This window comes from Perissodus microlepis, chromosome 17, assembly GCF_051167445.1.
Source record: "Perissodus microlepis isolate ML-2025 ecotype Zambia chromosome 17, ASM5116744v1, whole genome shotgun sequence".
Classification (NCBI taxonomy): Eukaryota; Metazoa; Chordata; class Actinopteri; order Cichliformes; family Cichlidae; genus Perissodus; species Perissodus microlepis.
In genome coordinates, this window is record NC_140477.1 from 18,707,311 (window position 1) to 18,732,661 (window position 25,351).

Genomic DNA, 25,351 nt, shown 5'->3' on the forward strand with positions numbered 1-25,351 from the left:
TGAGCTGCTGCGATGTTCACACTCCATCTATCCATGATTACTTTATTTTGTGGTGTCACTAACTTTGGGGCAGAAATGTTCAGTAAATCTTTAACTTAGACCATATCTGAGTTTGGGAGGGTTTAAAGTTGTGAGAACGCTTTCTAAAACACCCAATTCTTTACAGTTAATCCTTCTTTCATCCGGCAAAAGCACGGGATTAAACCAGAAACATAATAGGAGAGAAAAGTGGCAGTCCTAATATGACATCTATGAAAGAAATCTGTAACAGCTTATTTGTCAGCAAACTTTTTAAGCATTTTATTTTAGAAGATTGAAATTAAAGTTATTAGTGAACCCTGGTTTGAAACCGTTCTGTGTGGATGTTCTCCCAGTGCTTGCATGAGTTCTCTCCCAGTTCTCCAGGTGCTCTGACGTCCTCCCACACTCCGACCACATGCATGTTAGGGTCAGTGGTTGGCCATAGGTGTGGCTGTGAGTGTTAACACACTCTTTCTCTGTGTTAGCCCTGCGATAGACCGACAACCTGCCCAGAGTGTACCCAACCTCTCACCCTGTGACAGCTGGGATAGGCTCTAGCCCCTCTGTGACTCTGAATTGGATAAGCAGTTAATAAATGAAAGTTAATTTCAATAATACTTCGAAATAACTACCTAGGGAGGTATTACCAGTATGGCTGCTGAGTACCCAGACTTGCTTCTGGAAGGACTTTGATTAGCCATGAAGCATTCCTGTGCTTAGGAAATAAGTTCCAGTGATGGCACAGCTAATGAGTAGTGATGTGTGGATCGATCCTGAAATATCGATTCCTCCGATACCAATCATTTATGTTCTAGAATCGATTCTCACATTAAAATATCGATATTTTTCAAATTTAGGGTAAATTTGTAGTTTATCATTAACAGGAACACAGTGGAAAGAAACTATAACATTCGGATTGTCTACATTCAGAGGAACTACATCCTCTTCCGCCTTTCATAGTCATGTGCGAAATACGGCTGTATAAATGTCTCGCAGCCCCTTGGCGTGCGCACTCACAACAATGGCTGAGCGTAATTGTGCGGACGTATTTTATCTCCACAAACAGCTGAGACGTGGTTTGCGATACATATGGCAAAAAAGTGAGGTGTTGTGGCCATACTTGCCAACCTTGAGACCTCAGAATTAGGGAGACATTCAAAAGGGCTGTTGGGGTGGGGGGGTGATAAATACATTTTACAGTGTTGATTTATCAGATAAAATACAGCGGGGGTGTCCAAATTCAGAGGCTGCTTCCACCTGAGAACCCGGACTTCGCGGTAGTACGTCACGAGCTCCCTCGATGGAGTGAAACTGCCGTCTGCTCCTTGCTATCTAAAATATAACTGGGCGCTGGCTTAAACTCTCGACCGTCTCACACTTTGTTTAATTAGTTTTCTGTTTGACGTTTATTCAGCTGTGTGAAAACCCCGGAGGAACCCTCCCGAGGGATTAATAAAGTTAAATTTAATTTAATCTAATCTAATACATTTAATCTCAGCCAAACCAATTTACTCACGAACGAATAAAACACTGAAAAAGCCAAACAATAACATTTTTAAGTTATCAAAGTGACTTATATGTCATGTTTAACCCGAGTAATGAAAGACCGCGGGGGTTTGAAGACGATGTGTCGATCGGCTCAGATATTTGAAGTTTACACAGCTACATTCTCACCTGAAAATATGTTAAAAGTTTTTTTGCGACCCGGAAAGAGAAATAAGAGTAATATTAAAACTAAGTCGCTGCCGCCATTGTTGGAGACTGGAATTGGCTGGGCCGCGCTATGAATTCTGCGATATGGTTTTGTCCGGGTGGAAAATCGGGAGAAATTCGGGAGAATGGTGGCTCCGGGAGATTTTCGGGAGGGGCACTGAAATTCGGGATTCTCCCGGAAAAATCAGCAGGGTTGGCATGTATGGTTGTGGCCACATCACTAACCTTGTCAAACACCTCAGAGTAAATCATATCACAGAATATGACGAGCGTATATTGAGACGAACTGAAGAGGAGGACAGGGACAGGTGCTGCTAGGGCGAGACAGACGTCTCTCACGGAGTCCTTTAGTGCTGCAGGCAGGCAGGTGTTCAAATAGCGCACAACATCAGTTTTTTTTATTTCTATATGATGAACTCTGCATTATTAAGTGATAAGAACAAGTAATCTGATGTCCTGTAATCATTATGACGCTATAATTTGAGATACAATAAATAAAATACGTTTTTGTACAAAGTATCGGATCAGTATCGTCGATACCACCCTGAATATTACTTGGTATCAGATCGGAAAGGAAATCAGTGGTATCGCACATCACTACTAATGAGTCAGGCAAACCGGAGGTTATAGCCCAAGGGCTCGTTTTTAAGCCCCACCCACTATCCAGCATGTAATCCATGTGGCGTATAGGGACTTTGAACCCCACTCTCCCCGGTGATAGTACTCTAATGAATCCACTTTTTTTTGTCTAATGACCAAAACTAAAAGAAATTTGCCTACACCAGCTTTAAAGTACTTATTTGCTTTCACAACAAACACTGAAAACACTTAAATGCCTGGATAATAAATATAAAGCTAGTAGCAGCTCATTAGCTCAGCATCAAGAAAAACCCCTCAAACTATTCTGGATGCAACAGGCTTTATGACTAAGTGAGTTTTGTCTTATATAACATTTGGGTTAAGGCCATAATTTACAATAAAACCCAAAGTTCAACAGATTAAGCTTTCAAACAGTTTTTTTTTTCTTTATGCCATGTTTCTATCTGCTTTAGAAGCCCATTACAGTTATGTCAGAGTGGTTTTCTTAGAGGGCACCTGAGGTCTTTTCTGATTAAAAGAGTGAAATAGGTATTAAGGAAATGTTTAAAGTCATTTGAGAGGAACACAGCATTAACTCTGGCGTGCACAGAGTGTTAATGTCATAAAATCTCTTCATTCATCTTGTTTCTCGGTTCTCCTTACAGCAGTGGAAGACAGGAAGTTGTTCATCGGCATGGTGTCGAAGAAGTGCAACGAGAACGACATCCGGGTCATGTTCTCTGCGTTTGGACAGATCGAGGAATGCCGGATCCTCCGAGGACCCGACGGGCTCAGCAGAGGTACCTGTCCCTCCTGACTCACTTCGATCCTGACTTGATGCTCCTCATGTGAACATTAACACCTGCGTGGCCTCCAGCAGCTACAGTTCATCGCATTAACTTGTGTAATGACTCAAAACACTTGGGAGTGTTTACCTCGAAATTTTGTGATAAGAGTTGACTGGTTGAAGACAGGTTCTGAAAAACTGACTTGAAAAAGTTCCCAACCGCTTTAATGTTTTGCAGTTTATTGTTATTTGCCTGCTTAAAAGCATTTGTGCTGCACAGGAAGCCGCTCATTTACACCTTCTCAGCCATTTTTCACTTCACTGTCTACCTCTGGAAGTGTTTTCCGAGCTGTCAGTGTTGCAAGAAAAGACTGTTTACTTAAAACTGTGGTAATTATTATATAAAAACTTTTTGGGGTCATAAATATTTCCCCTGCAAATCAGCAGTATAGGAAAATGATGAGCCTTTCATTGCGCATAATGTGCCCGTGCCTATTAAATTAGATTTCCCCATTTACCTGAAATAGTATTTTAATGTTGTGATCAAGCTGCACACCTGACAGAACCAACAATAAATGTTTGTGTGTGTAGGCTTGATTTTCTAATTGAAAGTCAGCCTTGAGCCATTCATTGTCTTCGGCAAGTGGAAGTGCGCTCTGTCCTTTTTTATTTCCCGGAGTCTGAGTGGTTCAGAAGATGGTTATCGAATGGTTCGCCAAAATAAAATCAATTATTAGCCATCAAAGGTCTGCAGTGGAAGAGCTCTGTGCAGGTCATAAAGACATCAAAGGCCATTTTAGAGCTCATATTATCAGGTTTTATTGGTTTGATAGATATTTCAGAAATTCTAGTGATAATAATAAGCAATAGAATGAGAGCAGAAATAATTAAAGCTGAAGCTGGAGCAGGGCTCTCAAAAGGCTCCGCTAGTTTATCCACTTAATGGATGTATAGGGGCATCAAGTTGTGGTTTAAAGGTTATTTTATTTTCTGCATATTACAAGATAAAATTATTCTAGATTAGCTGGTGTTGTATGGCCTCAGTCACACAGGCCTTTAGACTCTTTAGCAACCCTCGGCAACCACATGTGTATTTACCAACCAGTTGTAAGTGGTTGTTAAAGTTTGCTGCAAGATTGCTGCGGTCTCTTGTAGTTTGCATGAGCGATGCCAATTTATCCTCCAAGCCAGTTAAATAGTAGTAGTTATTGTTTAGTTATTGTTTACAATCAAGTTGGCATTAGCCATGCAAACAACCTGTGTCACTAGTTTTCCCTACACAACCACTGGTTGTCAGATGGTTGCTAATAAGTCTTTAGGCCTCTGATGATAGCTGTTGGACACAAGGTGGAGGATGAGAGAGGTGCAAACCATTGACTGTATATAAAGTATACAGACTAATTATGAACTTCCTGTTCTTAAAGCGTCAGCATCAGCTACCATACTTTTGGTTTTTGGATCCAAAAGTGACCATACTTGGATGAAAGTGGGGAGTGTTACACCATCTGCCAGTGCAAACAAGCTTGGTTAGCTTTACCTGCATAGGCGCAAACACCTGCTAATAACTGCTAAGTATCAACTAAGAATTTTACTCATTAGAACGGAAGCACAAATTCCCAGCTAAAAACTGATAGATATAGTCAGATAATCCCATTTCAAAGAGGTCCTAAAAGCACATGAAGCCCACTTTAATTATTCTTATTAATAGAGGTTAAGCCTCGAGACAGTTAGCAGAGACAACTAGCAGACAACAGCAGCTAGATCCCTAATTTTAAGCTTTAACAAACAGGTGAGTTATAGAAAATCATAGCCACAGTACAGTTGTTTGTTGAAGAGAAAAAATATCTGAAGTGACCAAAAAGAGTTTCTGCTGGAAAGTTGCCGTAAAGTTGGGGATTTTACCATTGAAGTCTGTTGGGATTGAGAGTACAAACTAAAAAAGGAACCACATTTATGTATAGATATCTGTTTATAGAAATTAAATGAGTGCAACAAGCCCAGTATACCTTATATGCCTAATACAGCACAGCCTTTGTATCAGATTCTGTTTTCAACCAACTGCTTCTTCCTAAATGTTTTCCTTCAAGGTCTTAAAAGAGTCATTTTAAGAAGTCAATGCAAATGAACTGGAGCAACATCTCGAGGCTGCTGTGGCCACCACTGTGAATACATGCTTCTCCTCTTTCGCTCTATATACCCCCCAACCCCATTCTTTCTTCTCCCCTTCTTGCTCTGTCAGCTTCATCCCCAAACATCCCCTCTCCCACTCCTCCTTCTCGCCTCCTAACCTCTGTTCATATCCTCCACCTTCCCTGCTATTCCGGTTTAGCCTGTCCATGAGCCAGTCCTAAGCTCTGTACTTCCATTGCAGAGCAGTGGGAATTTTCAAATCCGCTGTCCAAATCGGGACGTGAGTTGCTGCTTTGTTGGCTTTGTAGTGTTGAAATAAAAGGATTGGTTATGTTTTGCGTAGCAAAACAAAATGTTAATTTTAAAGCACTTTCATAATTTTACTGCAACTTTATTTACTTTTTTTTGACTTGATAAGTCTATGAGAAGAAGACCCCACTTTATTACATCAGTATACGAGTTTATGTTAGGTTATGTGACCGACAGGTTTCTCAGTCAAATCCACCTTGTGCTCGTTGCTAGTTTCAAAAAGCACTGCTCTGCTCAAGGCGTATGCAGCACACCATAGCTACATTGATGTTTTATCGTACCAGTTATTTGATACCAGTCTCAGTTACTGTTGACATAAATCACTTGTTGAACCAAATTTGAGTCCAGTACCAAACTGATATTGAGGAAAGCCTGCCCTCAAATTTAGAATTTCAAGCAAATTATGGTTATTACTGACAGTTCACATGAAGCCCTTGTAATACCAGCCATTTCCCTTTCATTTTTTTTCAGTTGGTGAGGTGCTGATTTGGCCATTCGGGGACTTGGCGGGAGTCATAGAGCAATAATGAAAAAGTAACACGGCCATAAAAGAAAAGAAAAACGTTTTTATGACTCAGAATGTGGCAACATCTCCAATTCAGTTGATTTGGAGAAAGGTATGAGCTGCCTCCACAGCAAAACAGCAAATTCCTGGCAAGTTTCCTTCGTAATTGGCACACTCTTGGTGCTCTTCTCAAAGTGCTCCAGGGCTGCTTTTAAAGAAAAGAAATGGACCTATTAACCAGGTGTCAAATCATTCAGATCAGTCAGCTGCTGGGTGTGACAGGTGTGTTCTGTAGGTCCGTGTTTCAAGACATATGAGCAGATATGATAATCATCTATCAATCTATTTTTAGCTACGTTACCTATCTGAATAATCATCATCAACCATTTCTTCCCACAAGCACACACCTGCCTCCCCTCACGGCTCATTTCAAACATCCTCCCAGTATACCCTACCTCCCCCTTCCCTGCCCCTTTGTGGTTTCTATGTGCTGAGGAGATGGAGGGGCTTTTTGCGAATCTCTGTCCTTCTATTCTTCCTCCTTCTGTCACGGGAGCTGTCGCTGTCATCGTCACGCAGGTTCAGTGTGGTTATGTTGGTGATATATATTTTTCTGTGGCTGTCGAATGTTATGGATGTTTTATTGTTGACTCGAGTCTGATCTTCCTCCTTTTCTTCTGAAGGTTGTCTCCATCTTGAGTCTTTTCCTGAAACCACACTACTCAAACTCCCATGTTCCTCTGCTTCTGCGAACGACACGGCCCTCCCCGTCTCTATATTCACCCTGGCTGTCCTAGAATCCGTTCTTGCATCAATTTGTCCTCTTTTTCTCAGACATCCCACACCGGCCTCCTTCCCTCCCTTCCCTGTTTCCTTCTTCCATCCCTCTTCAGCTCCTCTCTTTTGTCCTCATGAATATTTTAGATGCAATGGCCAAATCCTTGCTTCTGTGGAACTAATATAAACCACTTAGTCGAAAAGGAAATACTGTTAGTCCAGCTTGGTCTTGGCTAGTAAACAAACACCCCTAACCAGGTTGGAAATAAATAGGTCTTTACGGATTTCTGTGTGCCTGCAACTCCCAGGGGCCCTCAGTCCCACGTAACATCGCTGCTGAGGTCCTATTAAATCTCGATATCAATCAGAAGAGCACTCCACCATCCCGCTATTAATAAAATATGGATCACACCACCAGTGGATGGCTGGGCCTGGGGAGCTACCCTACTTTCATTAAAGGACTGTTTGGTTCTCCACTGACGACAGAATGCGGCCCGTGAGGTATTTTTAGCGCTCGAGCCACGTCCCATCTCTGCTTCGAAAAATAAGACATGCACCAACCAGCCAGAAAGTATGGCTTCGACTCTAAGCGTTTCTTTTTTTCATTAACAGCTTCGACATTAATGAATCAGTGTGCAGGCGCAGTGGAATTCCTTATTTAGAAGCTTTGGCTTCAAGCTGCAGAAACGGGCTAAAGATAGAAATGTTTCTTTGCAGATGAAAAGCATCCTGTCTGACAGTTGGAGACAAACTGATGAGTCTCCTTTCGGTGACAGCCGATGATGTTGTAGCTGACCGGTTTTATAAATAGAGTCAGGACCTATCAGGACCAGTCTGGAGGGCTAACCCAAATGGATGCCCCCTGCAGAACTGATCTAGTTCTGGGGCATTACTTCTCTGCAGAGGATGGAGGCAGCCTCCTGGAAAATAAGCAGTTAAATGGCAGATTGTGGCCCACCTAAAATAGACAGTCCCCTGAATAAATCGAAAAATGACCCCTTTTTGTATGTCCTATCTTCAGTGCTACCACTTAGCACAGCAGCCCTGGCACTGCAAAGGACGCATCAAATGTTTACTAGGTCAGAGCTTCAGTCTCTTTTTTATCACCTTCATGCCTCTTTAATGTTAAGTAACCAAGGTAGTTTCACATAAAAGGTGATTGAACTCTATCTTCCAGTTGGCAGTGACAGAAAAGAAAAAAGAAAGGTCAATAGGTTTCATATAAGATCAGAGACAGGTCTGCATAACCAATAGGAACAATCATTTTGAAAATTGAACACAGAAGATGTTGATTTGAGTGCTCGGATGATAAAAACTGTTCAAGTGTAATTTCTTTCAGTTCTAAAGTTGTTCTCACTAAAGACCAAGGCTCATTCTTCTTGACAGCCATCACTTAAACTTCTCATTCTATTCAGAAAATGGTGTAGACTATAAAAACTGAATCTTCAATACTGTGGCCTCAGTTGATATGTTCAGTTAACACAGTCTAAACCTCTAACAGGAGACCTGGTAAACTTTTTGAGTGCTATAATTTCTGCTTTTATCATGTGTTAATATAATAGGTTTGGCAACCATGCCTTCAAAAAATATCCACATTACTTTTTTCAGAACTGATTTTCAAAATTACAACCTACAAAAAAGATTCAAAAAAGAGTTAGGGCTCTAGGTAACATGGGAAATAAAAAAAAAAAGCCAATTTATGCAAATTATTAAAAACAGAGAAAACATATGTGCACATTCTGAGTTAGATGACAGAAAAAGATTTTCAAAAAGGCTGGGACCAAGGGTGTGCTGACCTCTTTCAGACACACCAGTTATGTTACTTTTTAAATTATTTCCTGTTATTGCCCAGGATATATAATTTCACCTACTCAGCAGTTTAGTTTGCCAGATAATGACATTGCTTTCATTCAGTTCAGTTTTATCTATATAGTGATAAGTCACAACAAGAGTTTGTCTGAAGTTGCTTTATGTTGTAACGTAAAGACCCTTCAATAATCCGGAGAAAACCCCAACTATCAGACGACCCCTTGTGAGCAAGCATATGGTGACAGTGGGAAGGAAAAACTCCTTTTTAACAGGAAGAAATATCCAGCAGGGTGAGGAGAGGGAGATGAGATGAGAGAGAGAGATTAATAATAACTAATGATTAACTGCAGAGAGTGAAAGGGTGAGGAAAGAAGAAACACGCAGTGCATCATGGGAAGACCCCACAAGCCTAGGGATCAGGGTCACCTGATCCAGTTAAATATGGGTCAAATCAAAGCAGAGTTCCCCACTTTGCCTAATCTCCTATTAAAATAAAATGAGGCCAAGAGACACACATCTGGAACTTGTTTAAATATGCTTTCATATTTTCATGATACAGTTTTAACTTTCTACAACAGAGATGTGTTTTTAATGACACCCGAGAGGCTGAAGATCAGGAATTCTGAATCTTTAAATATAGATTATATCTTTTAAAATGTATTATATACCACAGATTATTTAAAAAAAAATATAAAAAAAATATTAAAACTGTTTTAGAACTGTTTGCCCACGTAGTCTTTGCCTCCCTATCTGTACCAGCCTGGTTCTTTTATAAATAACCATATTACTAATCAGCCGGATTTTGATTCTGTTGAAACACGGTCAAAATGTTTTGCTGGCATCAAAATGAGCATATTAAAAATATTTATCTTCAAATTGGTTATATTCGACTTAATACGGGGTTTAACTCGCTTGCTCGGCGTGTCCCGTGTCTCAAATGTGTGCAGAGGTAGAACGGGGCGTCCAATAATTGTAAAGTTGGCGATTTGATTCAAAGCTGTAACCAAGCAGTTTGAGCGCTACGTACAAAATAAAAGAGACAAACAGTGACTATGAGAAACAGATGCAACTCTAATCTCTTGTTTTAAAATCAGTTTGTGAAACAGCCCAACAATCAAAGAAACCAACCTGCCCTCTACCGAGCAAAGAAGCGTCCGGTTTTAAACAGCGAGGCTCATCAGAAACATGTTACCCTCCAGAAAGGGCGGTCAGAGCCCCGAGACAAACTTGTAACTGTACAAGTGCAGGTCTACATTTTCTCAGGGAAATGCCTGTGTTTAAAATCCAGGCAGCCGTGGATGTAGTCAGGAGAAAAAACTGGCCATTCGTCTCTCTCATCCTCATTCTATCACAGCTACAGGCGGCTTGTGATAGAGGTGGAAGAGAACAATGATCATCTATTCCTCAACATATCTGTCCTTCCCCTCTCTTTCTGTCTTGTTGTCTGTTGCATTATCCTCACAATTTCCTCTTTTTCCCCCCTCTCTCCGCCCTTTCATCCCATCCACACAGCCAGGGAGAGTCTATCTGATGACCCATGCTATTAGTTTTTTCCTCTGTAGCCAAGCCACGAGTCAGCCAGCTGAACCTGAACATGTGTGTGTGTGTGTCCAAGCATGTGTGTAATCAGTTCAGGCCTGGCTGCGCTAACATGGCTTGGTGAGTTTGTTAGCATATTATTAGCCTGGGGTGTTGTTGAAGCACTTCTCACATTATCTCCTCTAATCACTCCCTAACCAGTCAGACAAACACAACTTTGCACCCCCTCCTCCCACCCCTTACCCACAAACAACTGATAACAAACTCCCCTAAAATTGCCTCTGGCTGTGTCCAATCTTGATTGGCTAAAATCAGTGTCAGTCACGGAGGAGGTCGACCACACCTCCACTTCCTATTCGCCTTCCTCTCCCTGTGGATTGAATTAATATCATTTCCTATCCTCCCGTCTTCCTGAGCCCCCTGCTGATGCCCCCCCCCCTCACCTCGCCCTCCTCTATCACATCTCTTTCCTGTCTGACAAAGACAGAAAGAGAGAGCACCCAATCAGACACACAAAACAACATGAACGGCCCAAATGGATTCAAATCGTTTTCATGCATATTCAGCCTGCTTTACACCGCTCAATTGCTGAGAGATGAGAGCAGTTGAATACAGGTATGACGAATTCGGCCAGTGTGTGTGTGTGTGTGTGTGGGAGCGAGAGGAAGGAGAAGGAGGAGGGGCAAGGACGAGGGAAGGCATCAACAGCCAATCCGACGCTCCGATGGTTTTTGTCCCAGGTGTTCTGTGGTGGATGGGGCGGGGGTCGGGGAGGGGTTGTGGTTGTCATTACACTGTGCTCGTTTTTCGCCTGTTGTTTCTACAGCGACTGAGAACACTGTTGTCTGCCTGTGAGCTGTTCTCTGTATCAATCTCTGTTTTGGGTTTTTATAACGACGACGTGTCCAACCCTTTTGTCTTGTTTTTGTTCTTTCTTGTCTTCCCTCCTCCTCCTGCCCTTCTGCCCTCCCTCCCACTCCCCTTCCATCCCTCCCTCCCTCCCTCCCTCCCTCTGCCCCCCCTCCCTCGTTACAGGATGTGCGTTTGTCACGTTTTCCACCAGAGCTATGGCACAGAATGCAATCAAAGCCATGCACCAGTCTCAGACTATGGAGGTATGGTACTCTTGCCCTTTCTTCAACTCTCTGTCTCTTTAGTGCCTTTAATACATGCACTTCACTCTGTTATTGTGCTGGCAATTATATGTCTGTCTCATCTTTGAGTCACTTCTTCAGTAAAAGCCACGACTTGCTACTTAATAGGTTAGGCCGAGTAACATTTCCTGGAGCACTTCTGACACAGGTCCAGTGAATTGAATGCCTCAATGTAAGGACTAAAGGAGCGCTGCTTTAATACGTAACCATTATGTAGGTCTTTTTCTGCCCGCTTAAGAGAAATGTGATATAAATTTTTCCTCAGCACGAGGAGAATAAAATCTTTAAACCACAACAGTTAGCAAATGCTTAGCTTTTTGTGAAACGCGATTATAAGTTGGTAAGTGCTACTCAAGCATAGACTGTATATAAAAGGTGGCTGTAACCACTGTGACATCATCCACTAGTTAACAAATTCATGATGGGAAGCCTCCATGTTCTGAAACAAGATGTGAGTACGCAAAACCCTTCATCCACCTTTTATTTACAGTCTATGAGTCCTTACAAAGATTTAATTAACATGCAAGAAGCTTTAATAAGACTGTAAAAGTGTTAACGGCCTTATTAGATTACTTTTAATAAAGTCGTTGGCAGTTTCTATGTGTAGAGATCATTTCAGACGACTGCGAACTCTTTATTATAATTATTATTACAATTGTGTGCTAATCAAACAAAAAACAAAGCTTGTTAAGGGTTTAAAATAAACATTGTGAATAAGAATAGTAACAATAATACTTTTTTAACCCAAGTTACAAGTTAGGCAGAGTGTATGAGTAATGTAAATACTCAAAGGTGTTAATTATGTTCTGAAGTAGTTGTTATCTTATTAACAGTCCATAAACATTATTTACATGTGTATACTTTTTTATTTCACATTAGTTTTGTTATTATTTTTAACCATTATTATCCTTAAAATCCTTCATTGTTCACTCACACGTGAGGCCAATTCCATCCCCTCAACCTACAGAGTATAACTGTTCACTTCTCATTTGATGATTTTTTACTTGATGGGTTTTTTTTAAAGCATTAAATGTAAAGCATTAACTGTTTGGTACAAGTCTGCCTATGCTTTCAATCTTTATGATTATCCAACTAAATCCTTTTATTCGGTGTGTAAATTTAAATGAATTCAGCTTGTATCTTTAGGAAATGTGAGTTGTAACAAAGTCTCGGCTTTCCTGCACCGCATGCAGGCGGTAAAAATAATGATTAATTTGACGAGAGTTTATTTAATGAGGTGATTTTCATTTATAAGATGTCTCTTTTCCATAAAAGAGTTATGGTGCTGCTGACTTCTGTAGCATCTGTGGAGCTGCCATTCAGAAAGAAAGGAGAGATTTATTACATAACTTGAGCCACTCAGGGGTTTTGGGTCTTTTGTTTATTTGTATAAAGCTTCAGGCTCAGATTATGCTTGGGTTTAGTTAATTTGAAAATCAGTGTGTATTGCAATAGCCGTCTTTTTTTGTGTGATTTTGAAAGAATACAATGAAAACTAGCCTTGAATCTCCGGTTCAGATGTCCAATTAGGAGGTACAAGCTGCACTGGGTGTTAAAGACAATACTGTGGCTTTAGGTTAGGACCTGTGCAGACCTCTAACGCCACATGCCAGGTGTGCAGAGGACCAGTGTGACACATTCACCTAAAAGCTAGAAGTCCATCCAGAGCTTTAGCAGAAGCTGGCACAGTCACGTCCTTGGCCTTGGGATAAAAATCAGCATCGCCTGTTTAGTCTCCATTTTTCCGATCGCAGATTTTCCAACTAGGGCAAACTTTGGCAAAGTCTCCAAACTGTGACAAATAAGCAGCACCCTTGACACAACAACTGCAAATTGGCAGGTGGTGTTACAGACCTCATCAGTTGCACAGTGACCCCAGCGGTGCCATAATGGGGACCTAGTCGCAGCTCTTTTGTGTCCCCCCCCCCCCTGCCTCACCCGGGTTTTTGGGGCGCCCTTGTCAGCATTGTCAGGCCTGGTGACAGGGCAGGATGACAGGAGTGTGATTGGGAAGAGAATTACATGGTATAAGACGAGCACAGAGTGTGTGTACCCCTGCGAGTCAGAGAGAAAGAGACAAAAAAAGCGGTAATAACAGGCTGTGTTAAGGGAAAAAAAGAACGAGTGGCATTCACCCCCGTAGCCCCCTCATTAGAGCTGATCATGATAATCATGGCTGCTATTGATGTGCTGTGACCCTGACGTGGGGAAAACGCATGCTCCTCCCTCTGTCTGTCTATCTGTGAGTATGTGTGTGTGTGGTTTTTCTGTTTATGTTGCCACACTGTGAATATCAGTGTCTGTGTTGATTTATGTGGCCGAGCAGCAGCGGTGTCTGTCTTTCTGAGTCGAAGGAGCGACGCTCCTCTCCGTCGGCGTTAGCATTAGGCTAGAATTATCCTTGCTCCGAGCAAGTTGTCTGCCACAGTGGGGCCGGTAAACACTACCAGTGCCCCTTTGCTTTTATCGTGCACACAGGAAAAGGGAAAAAAAAGAAGCTTTAAACCATAACACAACAATATTACAGTGGACAATGGCAAAATACCTTCATTTCCATTTGAAAACAAGCTGTCTAGCCCCAGGCAGACCTAAATTGCCGCATCCGTTTGTTAATGTTCCTCAGTTTTGCAATTTAAAAGTAATTACTTCGAGTCCGAATGAGGGAATGAGGTCTGGTAAATAGAGTTTGGTTATTGTCTTGGCTCTATTGCACCCCACTGTCTTAGATAGAGAAAGATTGTGTGCACGTGATGTGTGTGTTCGTGTGTCTGTGTGAGTGTATTCCCTGTCACGTACGCGCCACATGTCACGAGGAAGAAGTAAGGCAGAGCGGGAGCCCCATTCGTTGATGGCCCTGTCACTGTCATATCCATTCTCATTACGGCGTGACATTCAGGTACACGCCAGCACACATTTGTACACACACACACACCCTTGCTCTCTGAATGTTAGGCCGTAATGAAAGTGGATATGAGCGGGACGGGTAATTCGCTGTCGAACCTCTAAAGACACACACGGAGAAAAGTGGGTCGCCTTCATTGTGCTTTATTTGTGCTTTACATTATTCACTCCTTTTATAAAGACTCATTTAGCACTCAGGTTCCCCTCGTGCAGTTTTCCATCAACACTGATTTATCTATTTCCTACCTTTTTTCTTTTTTCCTTTTCCTACACGAAACTAGAGGGACACTTGTGTATTATCCTGCGCTTGCTGCATGCGTACACACACACCCCCTCCGACCCCCCGTCGGAAATACAGAAGCGTTCAAGCGCATTTAGACGAGAGCTTAAGTAGAGCATGAGCGAAAACACAGCAGTGTCTGTTTAAACAGTGAACAAACACATCTGTCGACTGTAGTGAAGAGCAGAGACAGATACAGACTGACAGTGGGAAGAAAATCGGAGATTAGATTAATCAGGGGCTGATGTTGACACCGTATAAGGCTGGATGATCCGATGTTTTATTTTAACAGAAGGAGTCTGAGTTAGCCTAACTTATGAGTCTCGAGTATTTGTCACAAAATGCCAGATTCGTCTTTGTTTTCCAAATAGTCTCAATTTACTCTGAATTTAGTCACAGTTTACTATGTATATGCATGTTCTAGAGTGTATATGCTCTGCCGGTGTTATAAGTACCATCTAAGACTAATTTAAGCTGAATTGTTGATTCAGCTGTAGGATCAGTCTGGAGGCTTCAGTTTGTCGTGCTGTTCAGTCGAGCGTTGTTTTACACCGACAGGTGATGTGTGTGTCCACACTTGCTGACAGGAAACACAATCCAGTCGCCCAGTTCTGATGTTATCAGCTCAATGAACGGCCAGTAGGTGCAATTCTTCGTCTAATAGCAACTCAGAAGATGGTTTTCAAACATTGTAGGCACTCCAGCTTGTGCAGGAGACCTCTAGTGGTACTTTGAAGAAGTGCATGTAAGATTTCCAAAGGTAAATAAATGTCTGCATTATATGCACATTCATAGAGCACATTATTAAATGCAGTTTATCTTCCACACAGTAAATATGCATTGGGGGCAAATTGGGGTTCAGGGATCAAACTACCCAACTTCTCATCAGCAAACAACCGATTCTACCTCCTAACAAATCGCCATCCATATTTTTGGTGCCTGAAAACAAACCTGAAGACAACCACTAGGACAGGAAAAAGCAAGCCGGTTGATGTGTCAAGCTCACACTATGTTTTGTTGCGCTTAATCTGAAGGGTGGATCGAATGAGGCTACATACAGCTACAAAAAGAAGGAGGAGCCTGGCAGCATGTGTGAGACTGGTAACGACTTGTAATGGCTTTTCAGTGAGCTGATAACATTCAAAACTAGAGGTAGAATTTTGCACCACTTTAAGGTTGAAAACGATTAAAAGGTTGGATTGATGTCTCTGTTTTCGACAGCTTTTATAAACTTCTGGGAATCTCAAAATGGACACAAAGCAACGTCCTTTTCTGCATAATATGGATTCCTAATATATATATTATTACAAAGGCAGGGAATTAATTCATTATAGATTTAATTCACTGTAATGGAAACGTTTTACACTATTAAAATAAGAAAAAACAACAAGTATTTCAACTGATGAAAAACTGAGACAGTCTATAAATAATAAAGTGCGAAGCTAAAGTGGAAGGAGAAGTTTAATCACATGCAACAATGAACAGTTAAACATGGCACGATTTAAAGAGGGAGTGCTTTTCCAAGTATGTAATGGATTGCTTGGATTGCGTTTGACTGATTTTGACGGTTCCTTCTGAGCGAGTAGGCTGGGTTTTGGGGACAATGAGTTGAAACAACATGCACAAAGAGCTCAGACGTGGCGCGGAGACTCCTGTAGATATTGGGGGCTCCTGACACCCTATTAGCAGGGTAAGTTAACATGGTTTGACATTTGAAGGCTATGCGAGAGGTAAATAAATTAGATGGAGAAGGCTCAGATCGCATAAACTCTCTTGAAAGCTATGAGAGATTGATTTCCAAGGTAAATGGACCGGAGCTTATAAGTTCAGTTCGCGCGTGTGCATCTGAGCATTTTGGGAAAGATGGGAAGCGATGTGTAATGCTCTCTTCACGGTTGTCTCAGAGCGTTGGCTTCAGGGAGCGTAGTTGGCTTTATTAGCTCAGTGAACTCCTGGTTAAGTCGATCCAAGTCACAGACAAAAGTTTCACTTTTTTCCCCCCTTTTTCTTAAGGTGGTATTTTCGGCTGATCGATACGCTGTAATTACATCATTTTAAAGTCGGATACCATAATTATAGCAGGTGATCATTGCAGTGTAATTTTGAGACCACAGGCTGTCATGTCAGACCCATCTGTCAGTCAGGAACTGTGGCGTGACACCAGGGCATCAAGCATATGCAGCGCAGGTGAAATTTCTGAGGCATATTTTAAGAGGTTTTATCAAGCGCACTCAACCTGCTGCATGATGGCAGCACTGACATCTATATTTCAGCGAAAATGCTGTTACGATGTCTGTCTGAGACGGGCATTTCTGTGTAGGAGATTTGTCAAAAGATTGCAAGAAACAGACAAAAATAGCATTTCAGAATAGAGTGTTTTCCCCCGTAGAAGCATCTTCTGGTAAAAAAAATTCTCCCATGAGACTCGGTGCGCTTTATTTTTTATTTTTCAAGATGTGAAAGTTGTGAAACATGGGAGACTTGACTGACTGGAGCTGAAAATCTGTCTCCTGAAAATAGCTGAAAATGGGAATCGATGCTTCACCTCCAGCACCGAGACACATTGCTGTTGTTGAATATGAACCCAGAGACCATTTAAGGCAAAACAGGAACATTTCTTTTTATGACCACACATTAGTATTCATATGTTGGGTAACATTAGTTGCCTGTTATCAATAAATTCAGTGTATTCTGAAGAGCCGACTGTCCGCGGGAGACTCATGAAATATCCCGTAAGCGAGATGAAGCCATTATGTCGCCCCCTGCTGTTTGTGTTCAAAAGTGGGCAATTTAAAGCAAATCAGATGGTTTACAAATTTAGATTTACTCAACATGTGGTGTAATTACACCCAGCAGAAAGGTTTTTACAGACTCCCATCATATCAGCAGATACCGATAAACACTGGCCTCGTCAAACACTCTGAAATGGACTTAAATCACAGAGGCGTGATGGGTGGTTGGAAACGGGATAATTCCTGAGAGAAGTGACCCTCATTGGTTGTTATAGGTGGCTATAGGTAGTAGTTGGTAATTTTAGAAGAAATGGCAGAAGACTCTGGGCTTTTATATTTTTAGTTTCTTTTTCTTTAACCTGTTAAAATTTTAATTCCAGATAATACATCCCGAAAATCTTTTTGGTTCTGTTGTCTGGAGCTGCTGTCTTGGGCTCCTTACTACCAGCAAAGCATCATTTAAACACCACAGCCTGCCTGAGTATTGTTGTTGATCACATCCATCCTTTTATTCTGCTTCCAGCAGGCCAATGCACCAGGTGTCAAAGCTCAAATCATCTTACAATGTTGTTTGTGAGCATGACGATGAGTTCACTGTACTCAGATGGCCTCCACAGTCACCAGCGCTCAATCCAATAGAGCACCTTTGGACATGTGGTGGAACGGGAGAGTCACATCATGGATGTGCAGCCGACACAACAACTGTGTGATGCTGTTGTGTCTATATGGACAAAAAAAACTAACAGTAATGTTAGATCGCAGGCTGCGATGTTTCCTTTGAATGTCCTTATAAGGGCAGTCTCGGCCAAACCGTCAGACTCCACTGTTTGTCACAGGGTTGTGTAAAAGGTGTCCTTGTCTAAAGTAGGGCTTTAATCTAAAGGCTCTGGTGAAAGAAGGAAAGACTGACGTCATGGGTCAAGTGCAGGTTAACCTGTCACCATCTTTTGTTGCCTATTAATCTTTTGTGGCACTGTGAAGCTCATGAGATATGCAGATTTCAGTGGAATATGATGGAAACTACCAGAATAGAAAGGAAATGCAGCTGCAGTAAAAACTATGAAATTACTTGCAAATGGGGAAGAGTTATTTTTCATTGCTGCAGAGGGATGAATATGATAGAACATGAAAGACACGTGTAGCTAAAAATGAGATGTATGCATCTCTACTGAAATTGCAGTTAATGATTTTAACAGAAAAAGAGAGAACAGACGAGTGTAAGGAGATTATCGCACCAGACTATGACAAAGATTTAATAGTCCTTTTATACTTGCCATATTTAGTTAGCGAGGGTTTGGAAAGTTCTTTTTTCCTCCACAGGTTAATTACCAAAACTGTAAAATACACAATGTGTGAGTATTTTTATTTTTAGTTACATATACAAGTTACAAGTCCAAATTCTTTGGGAATCCAAGCACGTCAACTACTTGTTTAAATTTATGGAAGCATCTGAAAATATGCCCATCGTGCCACAGCATCAACTATGCTATATGAAAAATTAAGTGTATCCAGTGCTTTTAATAGTAATTCAAAGTGGATTTTTGGTTGTTGAATATAACAAAATGACACTTCACACAAACCTCTACGCAAACAGTTCGACACTGGAATTGTGGATTTATCCCAAAAGCTATGACGTATTTTCAAATCCTGCAGTTTCGCTCACTTTTCTCCAGACTCTCACCTTTTTGTCCTGTTTCTATTTGAAGGTGAAGTTGAATCATATACCTCTAGCTGCCCAGAAACAGTGAAAGTTAGTCATAATTGCCCAAATTGCCATGGCTTCTTTTTACATATATTTATAATAGACTTATAATCACACCATGCAAAGTTTAAACTTTAGTCCATGTAGTCCAATTCAAAAGATGGCTGCTGCAGAACAATTTCCAGACAGTCATCAGTGGAGATTGATAATCTGCATTTTTAGTCCTGAGCTTTTCACTTCGTTATCTGGCAGAGAAATGTATCACATGGCTAGGCAGAGAGACCAAACTGGAAAGGATGTTAGAGATGGATGGATGGATGAAAGTAGAGGAGCAGAGGATTAATATGGTGGAAATTAGGGTAGCTATGAAGAGGATGAAGAGTGGAAAGCTAGGTGGTCCTGATGAGATAACTGTGTAAACATGGAGATGTCCAAGAGAGAAAAGTCAGCTGAAGCAAGACAAAATTTGTGTGTGAATGAGAGGGAGACGGGTTGTCAATCTTCCAAAGTAATGGGCAGTGCAAGAGGTCCAGGCTGGATGAAGTGGGTAGAAATGAGTGACAGGGGCGTGAAAAGGAAGATTTACAAGATGGTCGACTTGCTATGATGTGTGTTTTGAAGATGGTGGCGCTCACAAAAAGACCGGAGGCCGAGCTGGAGATGCTAAGATTTACATTGGGAGTAACCAAGATGGACAGGATTGGAAATGTGTACATCATCAGAGGGACATCTCAGGTTGAGAGGAGGGATAGTGCATGTACCGGACAAAGGATGTTGAAGATGGAGCTGCCAGGCAGGAGGAAAAGAGGAAGACCACAGAGAAGGTGGATGTTGTGAATGAGGACATAGAAAGGGTTGGTGTGACAGAAGGGATTGTAGGAGCAGGGTGAGATGGAGGCAGATGGTCCACCATGGTGACCTCTAAATTGAGCAGCCAAAAGAAGAAAAAGAATATCCGGCATATCAGATATTAAATGTTCCTGCCTTTCTAGTGAAGTAACAGTCTGTGGTATAGAAGAAAAGGTAATAGTCAAGTGAATTCAGGGGGCATGAGCAGGGAGCACGAGGTCCAATGTTCTGCCTGTTGCACTCTCTATCCATGCAGCTCCATTGCTCAAGCCAGAGTACTTCCAGAAGTGAGACCCCATCTGAGCATGTAGTTCACAAGGACCAGCTGGACAAAGTCCCAACTTAATCCTCCTGACACTGTTCATCTGTCAAAACAGCTTCTGATATACATGGCTTTCTAGATGCTTGTTCATCTCAATCAAGGTTGATTAGCTCTTTAGTCAGAGAGTGTTTTTATATGAAAGTTTGAGCTGCTGCTAATCTGTGATGAATTTTTTAAAAATCCCCTTAAGGTAAAAGCAGGATAGTTTGTTTCTTTGAGCAAAACTAATAGATGGCATGAGCTGCCACTTTCTCTCCATGTATCCTCAGCATTTAGGGGCGAAGGTAACCAACGAGGCAATCACCTGAAAAACAGCTTCAAAGTGCAACAGCCGGCCTTTCGGGGATAACCGGCAGCATCAGGCGTAGATGCCTGTGGCCCTCAGCCTTCCTCCCAGAGCAGGACTCTCATTCCGGGCTGCATTTCCCCTCACTCACAAGGTGTCAACTGGAGTGATGAGATATTTAGCAGAGCGGGATAGGGAGCTCGGTTCTCAGGGGGAATCGACTCCAACGGCGAGGCCCCGACTAACCCTCGCCCTCCCAATACAATTCTCCCGTCGTCTCCTCTACTTTATCTGTCGGCGGTCAGAATGAAGAGGCAAAATGACCAGTGGAGAGACAGAGTAAATATGGCCGAGCCGCCGACAGACAGGAGACGAGCTCATTCAGCTGATAAGTCAGGCCCCGGCCTACAGAAGAAGGGCAGTAACACACGGAAACAGACACATACACATACAAGGAAGCAGATACACTGGATGTTCTATCTGACAAAGAAGGTCTGCTTTTAAATTACACAGAAACTCTAGTTTTTTTTTTTAATGTTGCTCAGGATGTGATGTGTATCCTGTCATTGATCAGATTGTCAGATTTCACAGTAAGAGAAAACACAGAGCTTTAAAAAAAAAAAGCATGCATCTGTATTCTTCGATGTGTTTGTTATAAGAATGAAGCTGCTGAACCAATTAAAGTCATATCAAAACGATTCCATGCTGTGTCTCAATTTACACTGAGATTAAAGGCATAATATTTGGTGCAAAAGCCAACAGCCATCAGTTGTGATGATGTGATGTTGGTAAGAGATTAATTCGGCTTTGCAATTCATTTAATTTCCCATTAAAGTTTTAGGCTAGACTCTTTATTTTTGACAGTCATACTGTCAAAGCGTAGGCATACGCTTCTAAAGGTGTTAATGATTATTAATTGACTATTTTGGATGATATTTAGGAAAAAAAACAATGAATTTTTAGGCCTTGCCTGTAATTACAGTGGTGGTTTCTCATATTAAACATGGCCATAGCTTTAAATAGTGACATCAGTGTATGTACAAATACTCCCCGTGAGACAAAAGCTCAGGCTTCTCACAGTTTTTTTTCTACTCTTGGATCGCTATGATGTCACAGAGAGGATATCCCTTATTTGGACTTCTCAGGCATGCAGCTCTGGCTGTGCGCACAGAAGCACTTTCCACTTCCTGTTTAGACCATCTGTTTGTAAGAGGGCAGCCAATCAGAAGAAAGTTGACTCAAAGGGATAAATGGCCCAAATGTATGAGTATCAACACAAAAATGGTGACGCCTAAAAATCAAGTTTGGGCTGCTTGTTTGGGGTTGGCATGCCCTCAGCTTTTAGCATCTCACTCCTAGCATCGTGTTAGCATCAGAGACTGACATGTTTTTTTTTCAGGAATGCAAAATTGTGTCCAGAAAGGGTACAGATTATATGTTACTGTCGCATTCTTGTCCCTAAACTCAGTAAATTTAAAGTAAAGTGCATATTTTCACTCCCTAAATGTTGGGGATCGTTCTTCTGATTTTTTCCTGTGCCCCACACTAAATGATCTCAGACACCTGTTCAGCAAACACGCATGAAAAGGCCGGTTTGTCCGACAAACTCATTACTTTGGAACACCCGGTACTGCCAAATCTAAATAAATGCAAATGGAAATCACGGTGTTATTTTTGCCAAAGTGGTCCTGACTGAAGTGTGAATGCTAAAAGCTAGTTTCACAGTACACGCTCTGATCCACAGTGAAGGAAGGAAGTGCAAACGCTCGCTCGCTTTCACTCTTGCACAAAATACCTGCACCGGCACACACAACCGTCATACAGCACATCTCCGCTCCAAAACGTGTGCAGCGCTATCTGCAAAGTAGGCAAATCCCTTCTCTCCCCCGCCGAGTGCAGATCGAGCCTCAAACTAAATGTTTCAATCAAAAGGTTTTTATCCTCCTGTGGCAAATTGCCTTTGTTTTTGAACGGATTTGCCCCTAGTTAGGCTTTGATTGCGTTGTGTGAGTAATGGTGTGGTGTGATAGATTATGACTTGCCGTCTCAGCTTCGTTTCAGCCGGCACCGCAGCTTTCATCAGGAGCGTTGTGGGTTTTTGTCTCCTTCGTGTCATAGTTGTTAGCAAGCGTGTTGGACGTCTGATTTGTTACCCAGCTTCAGTGTGCGTACACAATCATCTCTCTTACACACACACATACACACACTGCCGCTGCTCTGAGGCGTAAGAATTCGAACAATTAGATGCCGTTCTAGTGACCGTTAAAATCTCTAAATCTTTCTCTTGCCCTCTCAACCTCTCTTCGTAGTCGCCCAAATCACTCTCTCTCTCTCTCTAGGTCTTTCCCCCCCTCTTTCACACATATTAACACACTCACACACAGATCAAGTCTCTCTTCATATGAGATGATGAAATAGTTGGAGAACTCGGGAAATCTGTTTCTGGTGATACCGTTTTGGACTCAGAGATAACTGAGCCCTTTTGGGGGAAAGAAGAAAGCCCACCGGCTTTAGACTCAGGTTTCCTGTGTGACTGTGTGTGCGTGTCCTGTGTCCCTGAGTGAGTGTGTGTGTGTGTGTGTGTGTGTGTGTGTGTGTGTGTGTGTGTGTGTGTGTGTGTGTGTGTGTGTGTGTGTGCGCAAGAGAGGACTTTTTAATTGAGAATATTTTCTTTCTTTGCTGAAGTTAAGTTTGTTAATACAAAAATGTTTGTGGATGATTTCAGGTGTGTATCATCACTGTAGACATGTGGCTTATTGCCTTTATTGTGTTCACTCAGTACAACAATTATTACAGGTGTGTTTGCAAGCAACAAAGTACCTGAACAATCCTTTGACTCCTTTTCTCTTTCTTCTCCCATTTCCTCTCCTGCCTGAACTCCTCTCCTGTCCTCTTTCCTCACTTCTCCATTTCTGTTTTTCTCTTCCTCCCTTCTCTCTCATCTTGGCTCCTCTCTCATTTCCTTCCATCCTTTCATGTTCTTTTTTGTCTCCTTTCCTCTCATCTTTGGGGGCTTGTGGCCTTTCTATACTTCCCTTTCATCTTCTATCACTTCTTTATTTTTTATCTCACTTCCTTACTCTCTTCTTCCCTTCTCCCTTTCTTCATCCTTCTCGTTTTCCCTTTCTTCCTCTCTTTCCCTCCCCTTCTTTACGCTCCTCCTCATCCTCCCATCTCCGCAGGGCTGCTCATCTCCCATCGTGGTGAAGTTCGCCGACACACAGAAGGACAAGGAGCAGCGGCGTCTGCAGCAGCAGCTGGCGCAGCAGATGCAGCAGCTCAACAGTGCGACCACCTGGGGGAGCCTGACGGGCCTGGGCGGCCTCACCCCGCAGTATCTGGCTGTAAGGAGCGCCGCCGAGTCGCCCACCTCCATCACCTCCTCCACAACCCCTTACTGCAGCCCCGTGGCCAACTCAGCAGCAGTCAGTGCCCCCAAACAAGAACAATCTAACTCAAAAAAATCTATCCAACATAGGCCTGCCGTCTTCTCCTTCTTCACTTCTTCCTTTTGTTCTGTAATTCCTTTTTTAGAGCTGCCATTGTTCCTCTCCTTTATCTTACTCTTGGGAATGTTGCGCAGTGAGGAAATGGGGTCTCTGAATTAAGGTTGCCAGAAGACAATCTTTCATGTTCAATATCTGAAAAATTTTCACGCCAGATAAAAATGCAGGGATTCACGTCCTGTTTCTGAATTTCTCATGAAGTTCTCATTGCGATGCCGTTCACAGATCTGCATTCAGTATTAAATTGGAGGTGGAAAGCCAGAAAGTAGAAAAATCAATAGTTTAAAACAATTTAGTTGTTGAATTTTTGACAAATAATAGAAACATAATTAATGAAATCATAATTATATTTCATCAGGAATATTATTTAATTCATGTATAACTAAGTCAAGGGATTCTAAAACAACTGTTTTATGATCAGTTTATTGTTTGTGTAGGTTACGGCTGAAAAGTGACATTTTATACTAAAGATTTCATTTTTGAGCCCGTTCTGGTCCTCAGGTCATCAAATATTACATTTAATTTAAAGGTGATACTCGTGTGACGCACTCGTCATATTTGAATGAAAACCGCAATATTTTCACAATCCTAAGTGAACATTTTGAACTCTTAAAGAAATATAACAAAAGGAAAGACACCCAGCTGAACTAAAATGATCCAGCAAACAAAAACTGTTGTGAGCCGCCACCCTTATATCGCCTTTGGGCTTTTGGAGCCTTGACCTGACTTTTAAAAAAATAATTGGGGAAAAAAGCTCTATGCTGCTGAAAGATGAAAAAAATTACAAATTAAATGCAATAGCAATGTAGCCTCAAAACTATATTAAGCAATTTTAGGCAAATGTGCGCTAATATTTATGATTATGCTATGACATGCACTGTATAACATAACATTCTAGCGGTTGACTGATCACACACTGTCTGATCTGAAGAATCAAGAATCAAACTTACTATTCCAGTGAAGTGGCATACATCAACTATAAGCACAAAAATAGCCTAGCTAATGTATGCCCTGGAAATGTTGCGTAAATGTATAACGTGACTACCTAACCAACTTGTAAATCTTCACGTGTGCCAGATTATTACTTGAAAACTGAAAAATATTTTCCACCTGTCCTTTAGCTGTTCTTTTACAACTATGTAACCGTATCAGTAATTCCATCCGGCGTTTGCTCTTCCTGTCATACGGAGAGCAACTAGCGAACGCTCCGGACATGCTTGGTTATCTTTGTAGCTGCTAGCATCTCTTCCTCTTGTGCCGCCATACCCTGTTTGTACTTGACAGTGTGTTTTTGCTTTAGGTAGCAAAGAAGAACTATTGTTTCCACCTTTAGTGGGAACAGTTTTCTTTGATATTTTACAAAGTATTGTGCTTTGAGGTCTGTCCTATTGTAGCTGCTTTTTAAATGCTAAATCATCATCAGAGGCAGAGGCTTCTCTCGCTCTTTTAT

At 41.7% G+C, this 25,351-nt stretch overlaps 1 protein-coding gene across 25 annotated transcripts in view; it reads left to right on the forward strand.

The window, feature by feature from the left end:
- Positions 1-25,351, forward strand: part of celf2 (cugbp, Elav-like family member 2) — a 241,166-nt gene that overhangs the window by 188,651 nt on the left and 27,164 nt on the right. For 13 of the 25 annotated variants that reach the window (XM_084910823.1, XM_084910826.1, XM_084910825.1 and 10 more), the window contains 3 exons: positions 2,979-3,113; positions 11,205-11,284; positions 23,578-23,739. In XM_084910823.1, the coding sequence (XP_084766949.1) occupies positions 2,979-3,113; positions 11,205-11,284; positions 23,578-23,739 (377 nt within the window). Of the gene's footprint in view, positions 1-2,978; positions 3,114-11,204; positions 11,285-23,577; positions 23,821-25,351 lie in introns of all 25 variants that reach the window. The other 12 variants (XM_084910813.1, XM_084910814.1, XM_084910819.1 and 9 more) reach the window with 1 other exon arrangement.